The sequence below is a fragment of the Zalophus californianus genome, chromosome 1 (genome assembly GCF_009762305.2).
Source record: "Zalophus californianus isolate mZalCal1 chromosome 1, mZalCal1.pri.v2, whole genome shotgun sequence".
Classification (NCBI taxonomy): Eukaryota; Metazoa; Chordata; class Mammalia; order Carnivora; family Otariidae; genus Zalophus; species Zalophus californianus.
In genome coordinates this window covers 29,831,118-29,846,844 of record NC_045595.1, presented here as the reverse complement: position 1 = coordinate 29,846,844, position 15,727 = coordinate 29,831,118, and the positions used below count along the sequence as shown (strand labels likewise).

Sequence of the window (15,727 nt, the reverse complement as noted above, 5' to 3'; positions counted from 1 at the left end):
ACCTGACCGAAGTTAACCGTTACTTATGGGCAGAACTGGGATTTAATCAGGCTGTTGGGCCTTAGAGTCCATTTTCTTTATCAAGCAGACTCTCAAGTGATGTCTCTTGCTTTCATTCAATATCTTTATGGTCAGCATGGAGAATATTAACACCAAACGAGCAGAGGTCCTTGTCTTAAGGAGCTTGCAAGTGTGTGGATATGTGCACGCATCTGTGTGTGTGTGTGTGTGTGTGTGTACGTGTGTGTTGAGGGAGAGAGAGAGAGCATGGAGTCACGCCCTCGACAACAGGGACCATGCCTTACTCAATCCTCTGGACACTACGCTGACCGCCGTACATGGGACACCATCGTGACTCCATGGCTTTGCAAAGGGAAGTAACAAAGAAGCAAGAGAAGGGCTACAGAGAGAAGAAGAGAGGGGCGTGTGTTCGGGGTTATCTCATTCCCCTTCGATGAGGGGGGACACGGCCACACTTGCCAAAATGCAGAAGGGAACGCACTTCCTACTCACAACCCTAATCTTCAGTGCGCATCAAACACAAGGACGAGTGAAACGAACTGCCACAAACGGCAATAATTCACAGGCCATAGTATTTAAAAATCTGTAACGATCCCATCGTTATGGATGGCAGTGCCTCTAACCAAGTAGACACTAATAAGGGATCTCCTAAATGAGGAGACATTTCCAGCACAAACAAGGCCACATAAAGGCTGCCTGGTTTACACCTTTGCCAGTGGAGAGAAACTCACTCCCAGGAATTAAGCAGTCACTGGGGGCCAGTGGAAAATCCGAGGAGGCCCTTTTACTTCCAAATGGCCTCCCCACCATCTGCAGGCATCCGGGCCCATATCATACGTTGCTTGTCTCGCTCTCAGATGCCTGGCGGCTCCAATTAAATAACTATTTATTTCACTAGCCAAGGTGTTACAACTAATTACTTTAGCTCCTCTTGAAAGTAGTAAGACAGACGTGTCGATGCTCCTTGAGGAAATTTGAATTTGGTTACCTCCTCTTGAATTAGTGAGTGACAGCACCAACAACAACCCCTGAGAATTCGGAATCTTGTCTCCCAGCCAAGGCCATCCGAGAACTGAAGCATCCTCCACCCAAATGCAAGTACACTGGCAGGAGGCACACATCTGATGCACCCCAAGCAAAATGTTTATTTATTTGAATGTTACCAGTTCTGGGCCAGGCTTCGGGATATGCAAGACTAAGGGTTCAAAGTATTCCCTTTTATTTTAGCAGGTCAGCTCTAGTTATTACTAAGTGCCACCATCATCGTTACTATTTTAACACATTGTATGGAGTGCTTCAAAGTCTGCGCCATGGTGTTTTCATATATACGGATCTCATCTGAAGTTCACAACAAGCCCATCGCTATCAATATTTCCATCTGATGGACAAAAGGAACTGAAGCAGTGAGGGAACAGATAGATTTGTCTAGGGGAACATGGCAGTGAGTGGCAAGTTAGAACTGTAGCATAGAGCCTTTCACTCCAAAACCCCAACCCTTTCCAGCGGTTTTCCTAAACACTGATTTCATCATCGAAGGGAATCGAAGCATCTGGGGAAGGTTCTGGAATCGGAATCTCCTTCTCAGAGAGCTGTTATGAGAACTGAGTGGGATAATGTATGTAGAATGCTTGACAGAACTGGCAGAGGGCCTGACACATGACCAGAGTCCATAACTGTCACCTATTTTAAAAAACTATGTTTATATTCAAAGAGAATCAGAAACTGGAAATCTCTTTCTAGAAGACTTGTGACTTTACCTGTCGGAACTGTTTTAGCAGGATGAGGACATCTATACAATGTAAAATAGAGAAGAACCAAAGCTTTAGGCTGCTTTCCGTTAAAAAAGGGGGAAGGCTAGTCAGCCTACCAAGTGCAGATGTGGCCCTAAATATTCATTTCCTTTCCTGAAAGATTTAGGAATTGGCTTTGTGTTAGTTAGCTGCTTGCATTTCTGACACATCTGGCGCTAAACCCTATAATTGGTTGTTGTTTTTTTTTTTTTTTTAAAAATAGAACCAGTGCCTGGCAGCCACCTTTGGAGAGTGACTAAAAATAGAAATAATTCACTGAAACCTCATTAGAATGGTGCTCAAGGATGCCAAGCCACCAGGGAAAACACTGCAGAAAGTCGAGTAAGACCTTAGTAATAGAATCTAGAAGTTCTAGGAACTGCATTATCAAAGAGTCAGAACTGGGTATTGTTTCAGAGATATATGATTTTATTTCATACATGTGGTGCAAACCAATTCCTAGTAGTGTGATTTTAAGAGTACTCCTGACCAAACCCATTTATTTGATATATAAAAGTTATCTGTTAGAACCAAAGGACTGATATCAAATGAATACTACATAAAATCGGTTGATAGTACTCAATTGATATACACAGATTAAGCAATTCTTCTCATTCAGTGTTGTCTATAGGACTGATGTGCTTAATTAATGCTTTCTTCAGCAACAGTCTTGGCTTACCTCAACTTTGGACAAACCCAAATTCCAGGTAAGCAAGCTCTAAATTAGTGCTATCGTATTATTTTGTATACAGCTACCTAGGAATTTGCATGCACATCAAAATCATGTAATTTCATAGATATTCAGAAAACACAGAAGGCTAAGAAACAGAATCTGTTTTACAAATGTGTCCAGATGAGTCTATGTGCAGGTATGTTTCCCAGATCTCACAAAGAAAGCCCAAAACGGAGAGGATCCAACACTAATAATTTTCTCGAAAGACACGTGGGCAGTCTTAAAGAAATGAGGTGAGCCCCAACTACTGTGCCTTTTACTCTATCCCATTTGGACACTTACTTGTTGCAAGTTAAAAGGCAGGAAGGATAAAATATTTCTATTTTGGAAGTTCTCCCCATTGTCTCTGTCTCCTAATCCCTCACAAACCAAAGGAGTTACATTCCTGAAAAACACCAGAGTTGGCCAAACAGTCTTACAAAGATCAAGGTGCAGAGGAAAGGGGGTTACTGGAAACTCATACAAAGTCTCACACAGATAGGTGAAATTCAGTTTCTTACTGGTTTGTTATCACATCCTGTAAAAATGGTTGAATGGATTCCCACTAAATAGGAAGCATCTATGCAAACTGGTCTATTTTGAAACACCACCCAAACGGTACATGACATGTGCTTTGAAAGTATGCGTCAGAGGCACCCTCCAGAAATAGGCTCTGGGCTTCAGATGGGTACAGACATACCATATATATATCAAGACGCTACAGACAGAGAAAACAAACAGTAGTTTCAATGTAACGCCTAAATACAAAAGAAAATTGTAAGCTTCTTCTCCTATAGGCAATCCCGTGTTGCAGCACCACAGGTGAGTAGCATCAGAATTCATACAGTTAAAGATGGCTAATCATTCCTCTGGGATAATGCCTAGATGCATGGAGACTAACAAGACTTTCAGAGACAGTAACAAATCCCTAAAATAAAACCAGCATCCTGCCCTGGGAAATTCTGCGAAGCCATGGGACCAGGGTAGCGCTGTGACTGGCAGAGACAGAGTCTCCTATCACCCCCCACAAGGGAGTTTCACTGATCTTTGAGGTTTTCAAACCAGCTCCCACTGATTTCAAGTTCAAAGGCATTTGCACATGCTCTTACCTTTGTTTATTTTTCTATGTCTGAGGGAGTGTTTTATCAAATTGGTGCTCCTTTCACAAACCATTGTAGCATCTGGGAATAAACACCCATGTGGGCTCTTTAATTTAAAGGGGCATAGGTGAACCTGGAATACCTGGGCTGATTTAAAACGGGGCCGATTTAAATATTTTGGCATGTAAATCTTCATACCTTGGTTGGCCAGCGACTGGGGAATTCTCAGGCAGGAAATTTTTAGTTATTCCTATGGCTATCAACGAGCAGAAGAATGCAAACAGCTCCCCCATCCACTGAGATTACAACGTTGAAGTGTCCTCAAATACTTACTTGGTAAAGATGAAGCAAGGTTTCTCAATCTCAGCACTGACATTCTGGGCTGGATACTTTTTTGCTGGGAGGAGCTGTCCTGTGTATTGTAGGACATTGGGCAAGTGCTCCTTGTCTCTATCCCTTAGATGCCAGGGCACCGCCACCCCAGTACGACAATCAAGTGTCTCCAGACATAGCCACAAGGCAAAGTCCCTGTCCCCTCCCCCCCATAGGAACCACTGTCATTAAAAAAGTGAGTAAGTGACTGTTGAAATCTTTACCCCATCCACGCACATTATCCTTATCTAACTACACCATTCATTCAACACTCTATACCTTTTTATAAAAAGGAAGAAGCAAAAAAAAAAAAAAAAAAAGCTGTCATCAAATGTATAACGTAATTACAGGCAAGAGAATATAGAATAGGACCAAAGTTCTTCATTATGGACAGAAAGAATAAGAACACAGTTTTAAGTCACAAGATACTAGCTCTTCAGGTACCAGCAAAATTAAGAGAGGCCCTGAAGCACTTCTATACATGGGATAATAACTGGAACCAATGATATCTACTTCTTTCTCTACCCTTTTGAAGAGAACACCAGCTTCTCTGATTCGGTATTCCACTAAGAGCACAGACCCTGGAGACGGGCTGTTGCTGTTGAAATACTGGCTCTAACTTCTATTGGCCTGTGTAGTCTTGCGAAATCGACATTGAAAAGAAGCTCCATGCCTCAAGCTTCTGCATCTGTAAAATGGGCATAATAATACCTTGAGGGGTCCCAGTAAAGGTTAAATAAGGTACTACTGAATATAGGCACTTTATTTTGGCATTTTACATGAATTAAGTCCACATAAGATATTAACTTTTATTAGCAGTATTTGTATTCTATTTATTTATTTTAAAGAGAGACAGGGAGTGTATGCGCATGCAGGAAGCAGTTGGAGGGGCAGAGGGAGAGGGAGAGAGAGAATCTCAAGCACACTTCTTGCTGAATGCAGAGCCCCAGCGATGGGGCTCAATCTCATGACCCCGGGATCACGACCTGAGCCAAAACCAAGAGGCCGACCCTTAACTGACTGAGCCACCCAGGCGCCCCCGTATTCTTTTTAAAAGCATCTTTTCAACTAGATCTGGGGGAGGGGAGGAGGAAGAAAAAGAATTGCCGCTTCCTTCTCTACTTGGGATGCAAAGTCCTTTATCTGTATCTCCCAAAAGCTGTAGTCAGCCAAAGGACCTACTAGATCACACTTCCAGGAAGAGCAAGGCTAGGAAAAATGAGAACTGGATCAGGAGTCACGGAACCAGGATTCTCTTGTCTTGGTAGATGCCAAGGAGCTAGAGGATCATGGTCAATCTTAAAACCCCTCAGAGCTAGGTCTCTAAATTGTCCTGTTTGGTGGACCGCTATAGAGTTCCTAATATGTCCCTATGACAATCAGATTCTATGACTTCTATGAGAACAAATGGCCCAAAGAACTAAATTCTAAACCAAATGACAGATTCTAAACTATTTTCACTTAGTGATATACAGAGGGGCAAAGTACTTGGTAACCATCCTTGAAGTGCAATGATTTAATTAAAGAAGATTTTCACACGGTCTTTTTCAAAGTCTCTTAATTATGTGATGCTTTGCCAATTATTAAATTGTCCTCTGTAATGTCCGCTAAGAGGAAATTTGAATTACAGGCCATTTGCAGACAAGAGATGGACTGAAAACACCTGATAGGCTATAAATTCAATGTTGTACATCCACAAATCTACTCCAAACTTGCATCCGGACATTAAAAATGACTGCAGCCTTCACTTAATGGTAAATCCTATGAAATCAATTAGCTGTTAAAACAGTTTAATTGGAACATATGTATTTTAATTTTTGTGTGTGTATAAAAAAAGCCTTCCTAATCAACCCAAAACATTCTGAAATTACACTTCTAGGTAATGTAGTGAAAGAAGTGAACTTGTAACCGGATAAAACCGAGGATGTGGAAAAAGTGAGAAGGATGATATTCAAACATCAGCAACTGGCAAGGAAGAAATTAAGAATCATGTCAGTATTTGCAACTGGCCTGAAGAGCAGTCTAAGAAGGAAGTTTTACAACTCACCACCGCTCACTGACTCAAACTCACAAGTTCTCCCACGAGAAAATAGTTACTGGCTTTTGGGGTGGGTGTTGGTAGATGGGTATAATTAGTAATTCCTTTTCTCTTTTAGTTCCTTTCCTCCCTCCCTCTCTTCCTCTTCTTCCTGCTCCTTTCTCTCTCTTCCTTCCTTGCATCTGTTCTTTCTTTTCTTTTTTCCTATGCAGTAGGGGCCCTTGTTTCACATTCCCAATAGGAATGGTCAAAAGTAAAAAAAAAAAAAAAAAAAAAAAAATTAGAGCTAACTATAGGAATGATAGCAAATGTATTCTTCATTTAAAAAAGGAAAAGACTGCTCTCTGGGCTCAGACCTAGTTTGTGGCGACATGGCGAAACGCACCAAGAAGGTCGGAATCGTGGGTAAACACGGGACCCATTATGGTGCTTCCCTCAGAAAAATGGTGAAGAAGATTGAAATAAGCCAGCACGCCAAGTACATTTGCTCCTTCTGTGGCAAAACAAAGATGAAAAGACGAGCTGTGGGGATCTGGCATTGTGGCTCCTGCATGAAAACCGTCGCTGGTGGCGCTTGGACCTACAACACAACTTCTGCTGTCACAGTAAAGTCTGCTATCAGAGGACTGAAGGAGTTGAAAGACCAGTAGAAGCTTCACCATTTGAAACATTACTAGCCTATAATAAATGGGTTAATTTATGTAGCAAAAAAAATAAATAAATAAATAAGGAAAAGACTCCTAGGGGATGGTCAAAAAAATAAAAAGATCGATTTAGCTCACCATGCATAAAAGGGATGAGTTATACTTCCACAGTGGTGTTTTGCTTTGTAGAAAGATGGAGGAAAGAAAAAAAAAACATGCAGACAGGGGAGCCCAGTTCTAAAATTCACAAATAGGGAACTTCATACTTTAAAATGAAATATTTACCATTTGGAAAATGTACAAAAGATATAATTTTTGTATTTTTTCCTTGATATTTCATCTCCCTTACCTGATCTGCCTTTCCTATTCCAATAATAAAATGATGCTACCACTGAAGAAAGGATTCAGAAGCCAACTCTTTTCAAAACCTCCAGTTTCCCAATTACTTTGTGGGCAAGCTAGTATTCTGAGGATACACTGACACATTTCATAGAGAAAGGCACAGAGAAGATGCTTAACAAATACTGCAGAATGAACAAATGAGTTAGCAAATGAGTGCATGAATAAATAAATGAGAAAATATTACATTTTGTTCAGTTAGAGAATCTGAAGGAGAAAAAGGGGGACAGAGGAAGAAAAACACAGACATGTAAAGAATAGCAAGAGCAAGAAAAAGCAAAGAAACATACATAGAGGTGCCCTGAAACACACAGAAACTAACCCATCAACTATCACAAAGAGACCCCAGAAGGATATAAATAAGAAACAACCACAGGGAAGGCAAGCTGGTGCAGCCACTCTGGAAAACAGTATGGAGGTTCCTCAAACAGTTGAAAATAGAGCTACCATACGACCCAGCAATTGCACTACTGGGTATTTACCCCAAAGATACAAATGTAGGGATCCGAAGGGGTACGTGCACCCCGATGTTTATAGCAGCAATGTCCACAATAGCCAAACTATGGCAAGAGCCAAGATGTCCATCGGCAGATGAATGGATAAAGAAGATGTGTGATATACACACACACACACACACACACACACACACACACACACACACACACACAATGGAATATTATGCAGCCATCAAAAGGAACGGCATCTTGCCATTTGCAACAACGTGGATGGAACTGGAGGGTATTATGCTGAACGAAATAAGTCAATCAGAGAAAGACATGTATCATATGACCTCACTGATATGAGGAATTCTTAATCTCAGGAAACAAACTGAGGGTTGCTGGAGTGGTGGGGGGTGGGAGGGAGGGGGTGGCTGGGTGATAGACATCGGGGAGGGTATGTGCTATGGTGGGCACTGCGAATTGTGTAAGACTGTTGAATCACAGACCTGTACCGCTGAAACAAAGAATACAGTATATGTTAAAAAAAAAAAAAAAAAAAGATAGCAGGAGGGGAAGAACGAAGGGGGGAAATTGGAGGGGGAGACGAACCATGAGAGACTATGGACTCTGAAAAACAAACTGAGGGTTCTAGAGGGGAGGGGGGTGGGGGAATGGGTTAGCCTGGTGATGGGTATTAAAGACGGCATGTTCTGCATGGAGCACTGGGTGTTATATGCAAACAATGAATCACGGAACACTACATCAAAAACTAATGATGTAATGTATGGTGATTAATATAACATAATAATTAAAAAAATAAAAAAAAATAAATTGCACATTATGAAATCCTTAAAAAAAAAAAAAGAAAGAACCACAGGCAAGCCAGAAAGAAATATAGCAAAATAATCCACAAAAGCCTCTCCATCCACCATCTACTAAGATAAAAGCATTTTGGTAGGAAACTTTATTTTTTATTATTTTTTAAAAGATTTATTTATTTATTTATTTGAAAGAGAGAGAGAGAGAGAGAAAGCGCATGTGAGAGCACCCGCGCCAGCAGTGGAAGGGGCAGAGGGGGAGAGAGAATCTCAAGCAGACTCCCTGTGGAACGTGGAGCTCGACACGGGGCTCGATCTCACAACCCTGAGATCATGACCTGAGCCGAAATCAAGAGTAGGACACTGAACTGACTGAGCCACCCAGGCACCCTAGGAGGAAACTTTACAAAAAACATTCTCTGATACAGATTGTTGTTTGCAATCAACATTGCAATCAACATGTTGGCACTGAAACACTCCTTTGAGGCCTCTGAATGCACTACTACTTTAAGATTGCCTTTTCACAACCACAGTCGTAAATGGAGAAACATTCCTTTGTTGGCATGTCAGACCCAATGGAGCCCTGTTAACATCCTCAGAGGGTTACCATCCTCAGTGAATCAGGAGACTTGTAGCCTTCACGTTCATGTCCTTGACCATCTCAAGAGATGGTCTTAAACTTCTATATGACCACAGCCCCTCTTAGGTAAAGCTTACACAAACAACCACCTAGACATGCTCTTCCACAACCCAGATGATTCACTTTGTGGTAGGACCCTGAGAGGATTCCTATAACTTAGCCCTACTCAGTATATATTTCTGAACAGTAACTGAGGTCAAGACACTGACAGGTGGGCAAGGGAAAGGTGGATGGTCGGGTACAAACAAAAGGGGAACAAGACATGGAGCTCAGCCTCAAAGAGTTTCCGTTGTAGTATTCTCAGGTCCCTCACCTCCTAGGGCCTGTTTCTGACACTCCTTAGCTCATAGGCTATCAGGTTGCTCCTCTCCATTCAAGACAACAGAGCCCAAGTATGTCTCCACTGAATTTAGTTAAGAATTGGCACAACCAAGCCACAGTGTTAGTCACTTGCAAGAGATGCAGTGATGACCAAGTGAAGACTCCCAGTCCTCAACGATCTCACAGTACAAAGGCAGAAGCAAGCAAGTAAAGGAACAGCTTTAATGCATGACGGAATGCTCAGAGAACAGCGGGTTAAAGGAAGGACGAATCCCATCTACCCGCGGCGGGCGGGAGGGAGGGCGAAATGCGGGGAAGTGGAGAAAAAGCCTTCCTTGCCAGCCCTAGATAGATGAGTCATCAAGAACTCCTCCTGCCTTCTCAAGGTCTATAAATAATCCCAGGTGCTGCCATTTCATTTAATTACTAAGTCTCTCCAGATGGAGAAAAATAATTAAGCAGTCTGTACCACCGACATGATATAAAGAATGGGTTAGCAACTTGTGAAACATTTGAGTTTTGAAGTTTGCTTTTGACTCTGAAGTGAGGGCAGAAATGAAAAGGGGGCAACCACCTAACTGGAGGTGTTAGAGAAAACCAAGCGACCACAGTCATATTCTGGGCAGAAATTTACACAGAAATAGAAAAAAAAAATATTGGGGCAAGGGGGCTCAACATTGCCAGGAGCAAAATTGAAACATTAAATGAAGAAACCTCGTTGAAGATCACCTGTCAAAAAAAAAACCAAAAAACAAAAAACACAACACTTTAAGACAATCTATAAATAAATCAGGATGCAATTTATTTCTTAAAAGTACAAGGCATATGCCATTGACTGGGCCGCCGGATGCAGACATAATAAAAATTTTATATCTTTGCATCTGATGCAAAGATTCAGAAGAGACTCTACCCAGGGGCGCCTGGGTGGCTCAGTCGTTAAGCGTCTGCCTTCGGCTCAGGTCATGATCCCAGGATCCTGGGATCGAGCCCCGCATCGGGCTCCCTGCTCCGCCGGAAGCCTGCTTCTCCCTCTCCCGCTCCCCCTGCTTGTGTTCCCTCTCTCGCTGTGTCTCTCTCTGTCAAATAAATAAAATCTTAAAAAAAAAAAAAAAAAAGAAGAGACTCTACCCAGAAAGGTCTACCAAGGAGGCCGGCGAGAAAATCTCATGAGAAAAGTTTCTAAATGTAGCTGCTCTTAAAAAATCATGCATTTATGATCCCATAGGTCAAGGGAATCAGGAAATATAAATAAAGTTTTAGGCATTCCAACAATGACCACTAGGTAGTAAAACAAAGGAGATGCCCCCCCCATGATAAACTCAGCAATAATAATGTGCTTCTTGAAAAAACCCAATCATCATACCCGTAAACCCACAGTAATCACAACTGCAAAAAGCTTGGGGATACCAACTTTGTAGGAGCATCTCATGGAAAGCCAGCAGATGTTTGCACGGAGAGAAGCCATGTGGATTCTGACGGGGAATGGAGGGAAGCGTTCAACAAGAACAGTGAAGAAACAGTGGAAGAAAGAAAAACCAATTCAGATGGTGATGATGGAAGATTTCTTGGTCTAAAAACATACAGGCCTGCTTAAGGTAAGGTCATTCATTCTGAGTACCTGGTATTCTCTACTCAATAAACTTAACCCAGAGCCAATCAAATCCTTTTGTGTGTTGTTTTCAAAGCAAAGCATCCTTCCACAAATTACCTAATCATTCCCCTGTCATTTCAGCTCTCCTGTCAATGTAAGTTTTTCATATTTCTTTCTTTAAACAGATAAGCTAGGTAGAGTATTACCAGAATAATAGAATATTTTTAAAGAATATTTTAATGGCACTTGGTATTTTACATTTTTACAGGAATTCAAATGAGGCTAACAGCAAAGAACAGTAGAGATTCTACTTTAACAAACAGAAAACAATTGTTTTAATTTCTGTACTTATATAAATTAGCTACACAAGCACTTATTCTCTTTAGTGGTTTAACAACAGATATCTCCATCCTTTGCCAGTTCTTTAATTAGTTTTAAAAATCCTTTAAAATCAACCTTCCCCCTTACTGATCTCCTAGATCTTTTGGAGAGCTGCTGATCCAAAGATGTGTGTGAACTAGGGTACGGAGTAAGTTAACATCAAGACGACAACATCTACATGGAACTCAGCCTTGCCTAGACATGCTCTTGTCATTCACATCATGTCACTCTGGATAATTAATATGTGGGTTTGTAAGTCAGCACACAGCCTCTTTACAAATGTAAGGGTTTCTCCACTCACCTCATGCTAGCCATTATCCCGTGCAACTCTGACAGTGAGGTCCTAGTGGGCAGGAGCTGATTGCATTTATTATATTTAATGTAGCAACTAGTGCCCTTCCCGGCACTGCATCAGTGCTGAATAGATGATAAATACTTCTTCAATACCAAAATGCAAGATACCAGGTTTGAATTTGAAAATATATATGAAGATTTATCTGACTACTTGGGGGAAGAAACTGAACATTCTCACAGGAAGGCGCAAAATACGAAGATCTCAAAGTATGGAATGTAACTAGACTGCCAAATTAAAATAACAGGAATACTGTTTTCCTCTCCATTGCTCAACGTAGTGTGAACAAAGATGTATAAATGCATACGTGGACTTAAAAGGAAAACAAAAGCAGCAGGTCAATACAGCTGGTATCTAAAAAAAAAAAAATCTGTTCTATTTTACGTTACCTACCTTCTATGTTACGTATACGGGGCAGCAAGCAAAAATTTTTAGAAGGACGTATCAGATGAAATATATCTTTGTGTGTGAACTAGTCATCATGTCCTAGAAATACTTTGAAAATTTAAAATCTACATTTCACACTGAGGTGTTTTGCGGGTTCGTACACCAACGGGCTTTGGTAGCCCGTAGGACTCTAATTGGTCCTACGTTTCACAAGAGTTTATAGGAGCTGAAACACAGAAACCTTCTGTGTAGCACATTTTGTGAACTGGTTCTTCCAGGACTCAGAGGAACATTTTAAAATTTGTTTTCCTCTCAGAAAGGTGATCTTATACAGTAGGACCCGGTTGGGCTGGGCACGGGTGGGCAGGGCAGAAGGAGAACAGGGTAGGTTGATGGTGCGGCTACAAGCAGAGCGGCGCACCAAGAGGGCGATCACAGAAAAGAAGGGATTAACCGTGGAGGTGGGCACTGTTTAAGAATGGCTCCAGTGACCTCAGCATTGCCTAAGGCAAACTGATCATGGCTTAGATGCAGAAGTGGTACAGACAGAACTCAAGGAACGTGCCCACAGGGCAGTGCCCGAAACAGACTTCTGTTGATGCAAAGACGACACATATACCACAGGTCTCCATCCCATCGGAAAACAATTGTATGGATATGGATACATACTATTTGGCATTGAACGAATGTCTACTGCATGCCAGAACCCACGTTAGGGGCTTCATTTAATGACTACGTACAATCTTACAACCTTGATGGCGCAGACAGAAGTTGCTATCACCATTTCACAGGTAGGAATACTGAGCTTGGGAAGTTTAAATGACTCCTTCACCATTATGCGGCTATTAAGTGGAAGAGATGGGACTCACAAGCAAATAGTTTTGACGCTAGTGAATGAGTTTTTAAAATGCTATGCTCAACTGATTTACGAAAGTAATCAGGGAAAAGAGATGTGTAGAAGAACAAAGGGGAGCCCAACCGAATACATGAACAGAAAACTTACAAGACATCGGACCATGAGCCGTGGTAAGAAACAGGTTTTATAACATGACGAAATACATACCCACTATGCTTCTCTATATAAAAGCAACTAAAAAAAGTTCTACAAAAAAAAAAGCTCTGCAAAAATATTTACCCTTACTATGAGTAATACACTCTGATATTTTCTGATCATTTTTTCTATTCCATCATTATTTTAAAAGTGCTGGCAGGATTTCCTGAAATTACTTCATGGCCCACGAGGAGGTCAGAACCCACAGTTTGAAAACCAGTGCCAAAACCAATCCTAATGACCACCACTCTTCTTACCATTTCTGAGGTTTGGGTAGAATATTGGGTTTTTCAATTTTTCATATATAATCTTCCATTTGAACCTTTACGCATGAAAGGAAGGGGGGATTAGTTAAGAGGGAGAGAAGGCAGTGCACAGAACTGTCCATCATGTGTCATATGCTAAAAAGCGTAGTGAAATTAACATACTCCAAACAAGAATGGCTCCATCTCAAAGACAAAAAAGCTTGCCCCAAAAGGCAGGGGTCAAAGACCCATGGTGGAAAAGGTTCTGCTGTCTTAAATATTCCTTTGAGTTGTCAGAAAGACATCATTGTCCAACAATGCCTCACTGATGAAAGAAACACTGCTATGTAGTCTTCAGGCAAATTTTAAGACTGAAAGACAAGTCACATACCTACTACTCAGGTTACTTTCCGCCCAAAAAGGCACCGGGTCTCCTCTCAGTTACTATTTCAAGACACTTGATGGTTGACACTACTTTAATTTGATGTGACTTATTAAAAAGCCTGGACAGTATTATCCCATGGGAGGATACAAGGTTTGGCTTCTAGCTATAGAGCCAACACACAGACCAGAAGAAACACTCACTACAAGCACAATAAAAAAGAGAAAGAAAGGGTGAGAGTTCATAAATGTACTAACGTGGAAATGGTCTCAGTGAAAACTTTAGTTACAATGGGGATTTCTGGGAGGGAAAGAAAAGGGGTCTCTTCAGAGAAGTGACTGATGCTATTTATTAATCTACTTGTAAGTAACGTCAAATTTTAAAGTTGCTCCAAAGAAAATCTCCTTTTTTCTTGCATCAGCCTTTTAATATGCTGAAGGAACCTGTTCAAAATGCTTCAGCAGTGAAGTAACTTACATGATAAATGTGTTCTTCAATCTGTGCACCAGTCAAGTAGCAATAAAATCAGAATAATTCATGCAAAAATTTTCATTATGTTTCTAAACATACTTATTTACATTTTAAATCACGCATTAGACAATATGAAATATCTTTCATTTAGACAGGTGTGAACTAGAAAACAGATGCATTCATTAAACATAGAACAATTCGGCGAATTAAAAAAAAATACTCAGAGAACTCTCTGGTTGAAGTACTTGAGCCACCGTTAACTTACTTGAAAAAATATGGCCATGGCTCCGATTATTCTGTTTTCAGAAATTGCAGTTTGAAAGCTGTCAAAGTCGTCTGGATTATAAAAGAAAATCTGCATCTGTAAAAGAACAATTAAAATATGTATTAGGGAAAATTTCAAGCCTACACACAAGTAGACAGAATAGTACAAGGGACCCAGATTCCTCACTTCCTAAGATTTGGCCAAATGTATTCATCTATCCATATTTTTCCCTTGCTAAGGTACTTAAGAGCAAACCCCAGACATCGTATCATTTTACCCCTACAAACCACACAATCACACTTCTCACATAACCAGAGAGCCTTCCTGCTACCCAAAAGAAATAATGTTGACACCTTCTGATTGCCTGATATTCATGTCATGGTGAAAGTTCTCTATTATGGAGCAAAATTTTAATGGAGTAAAACACCTTGAAGTAAAAAACAAAAAACAAAAAACAAAACAAAACTAAGCCTGTGAGATTCAGTTCACATGCTTAAATTATAAAAACTTAAATGGGCACATCTTTATAAGAAACACTCTTTTGGAGGAATTTGAAGGGGTCAATTACCCAAATGGAGTATTTCAGTGAATCCACCCGAAATTTAATGGTAATAATAATAATAATAATACTTCACATTTTCCAGCTTGCAAAACTGTACCATACATTATTTCACTTAATTCATCTAACAACCCCTGTGAAGACAGGGCAGAAATGACTACCCTCAGTTACAGATGAAGAAATAGTGCTTTTAGAAAGTTCATGTTAACTTGGCTAAGACTGAACATCAGAGGAAAACTATAAAATCCAGGGGCTCTCACTGCAACCGGAAATACCTTCTCTGACATTTGGGTAGAGTTTCTTACTCAAAAAGCAGAATACAGACAGATCAACTTAAAGTCATTATATGATCCTAATGCTTGAATAGTCTTTGATATTTAGTACGATGCAGAGACCAAAAATGGACCATGGAGCGTTCTCGAAAGAATACATATATAATAAAAATAACAGATTTGGGTTTCTATTCTAGCCTCTTCATTTACTTGCCTGTGAGACCTCAGACAAACAAGCCTATTTCAAAGTATCAGCTTCCTCATGTACAGAATAAAGTATTTACCTTTGGGAGGGTGGGCATGGAAAGTAAATGAGTCGTTGTAGCGTACAGCATGTAGCAGCATCAGGCCTACCCTTCATCCATGCTCAGCAAATCACTATCATCACCATCATCATCATCATCACTATCACCATCATATTTTAAGGTTAACATCTGGTAGACACCTTAAAATTTCTAATAAGACCGTGATGTCAC

At 40.6% G+C, this 15,727-nt stretch overlaps 2 protein-coding genes across 6 annotated transcripts in view; one reads left to right on the top strand and one right to left on the bottom strand.

Moving 5' to 3' along the window:
* PTPRG (protein tyrosine phosphatase receptor type G) overlaps window positions 1-15,727 on the bottom strand; it is a 699,320-nt gene that overhangs the window by 189,857 nt on the left and 493,736 nt on the right. For all 5 annotated transcript variants that reach the window (XM_027587463.2, XM_027587464.2, XM_027587465.2 and 2 more), the window contains exon 5: window positions 14,421-14,516. In XM_027587463.2, coding sequence (XP_027443264.1) covers window positions 14,421-14,516 — 96 coding nt within the window. The remainder of the gene's footprint in view (window positions 1-14,420; window positions 14,517-15,727) is intronic.
* On the top strand, window positions 6,405-6,696 carry LOC113918729 (60S ribosomal protein L37a-like). The gene has a single exon (XM_027587474.2). It carries the CDS (start codon window positions 6,405-6,407, stop codon window positions 6,681-6,683), a length of 279 nt encoding a protein of 92 aa, XP_027443275.1. The 3' UTR covers window positions 6,684-6,696.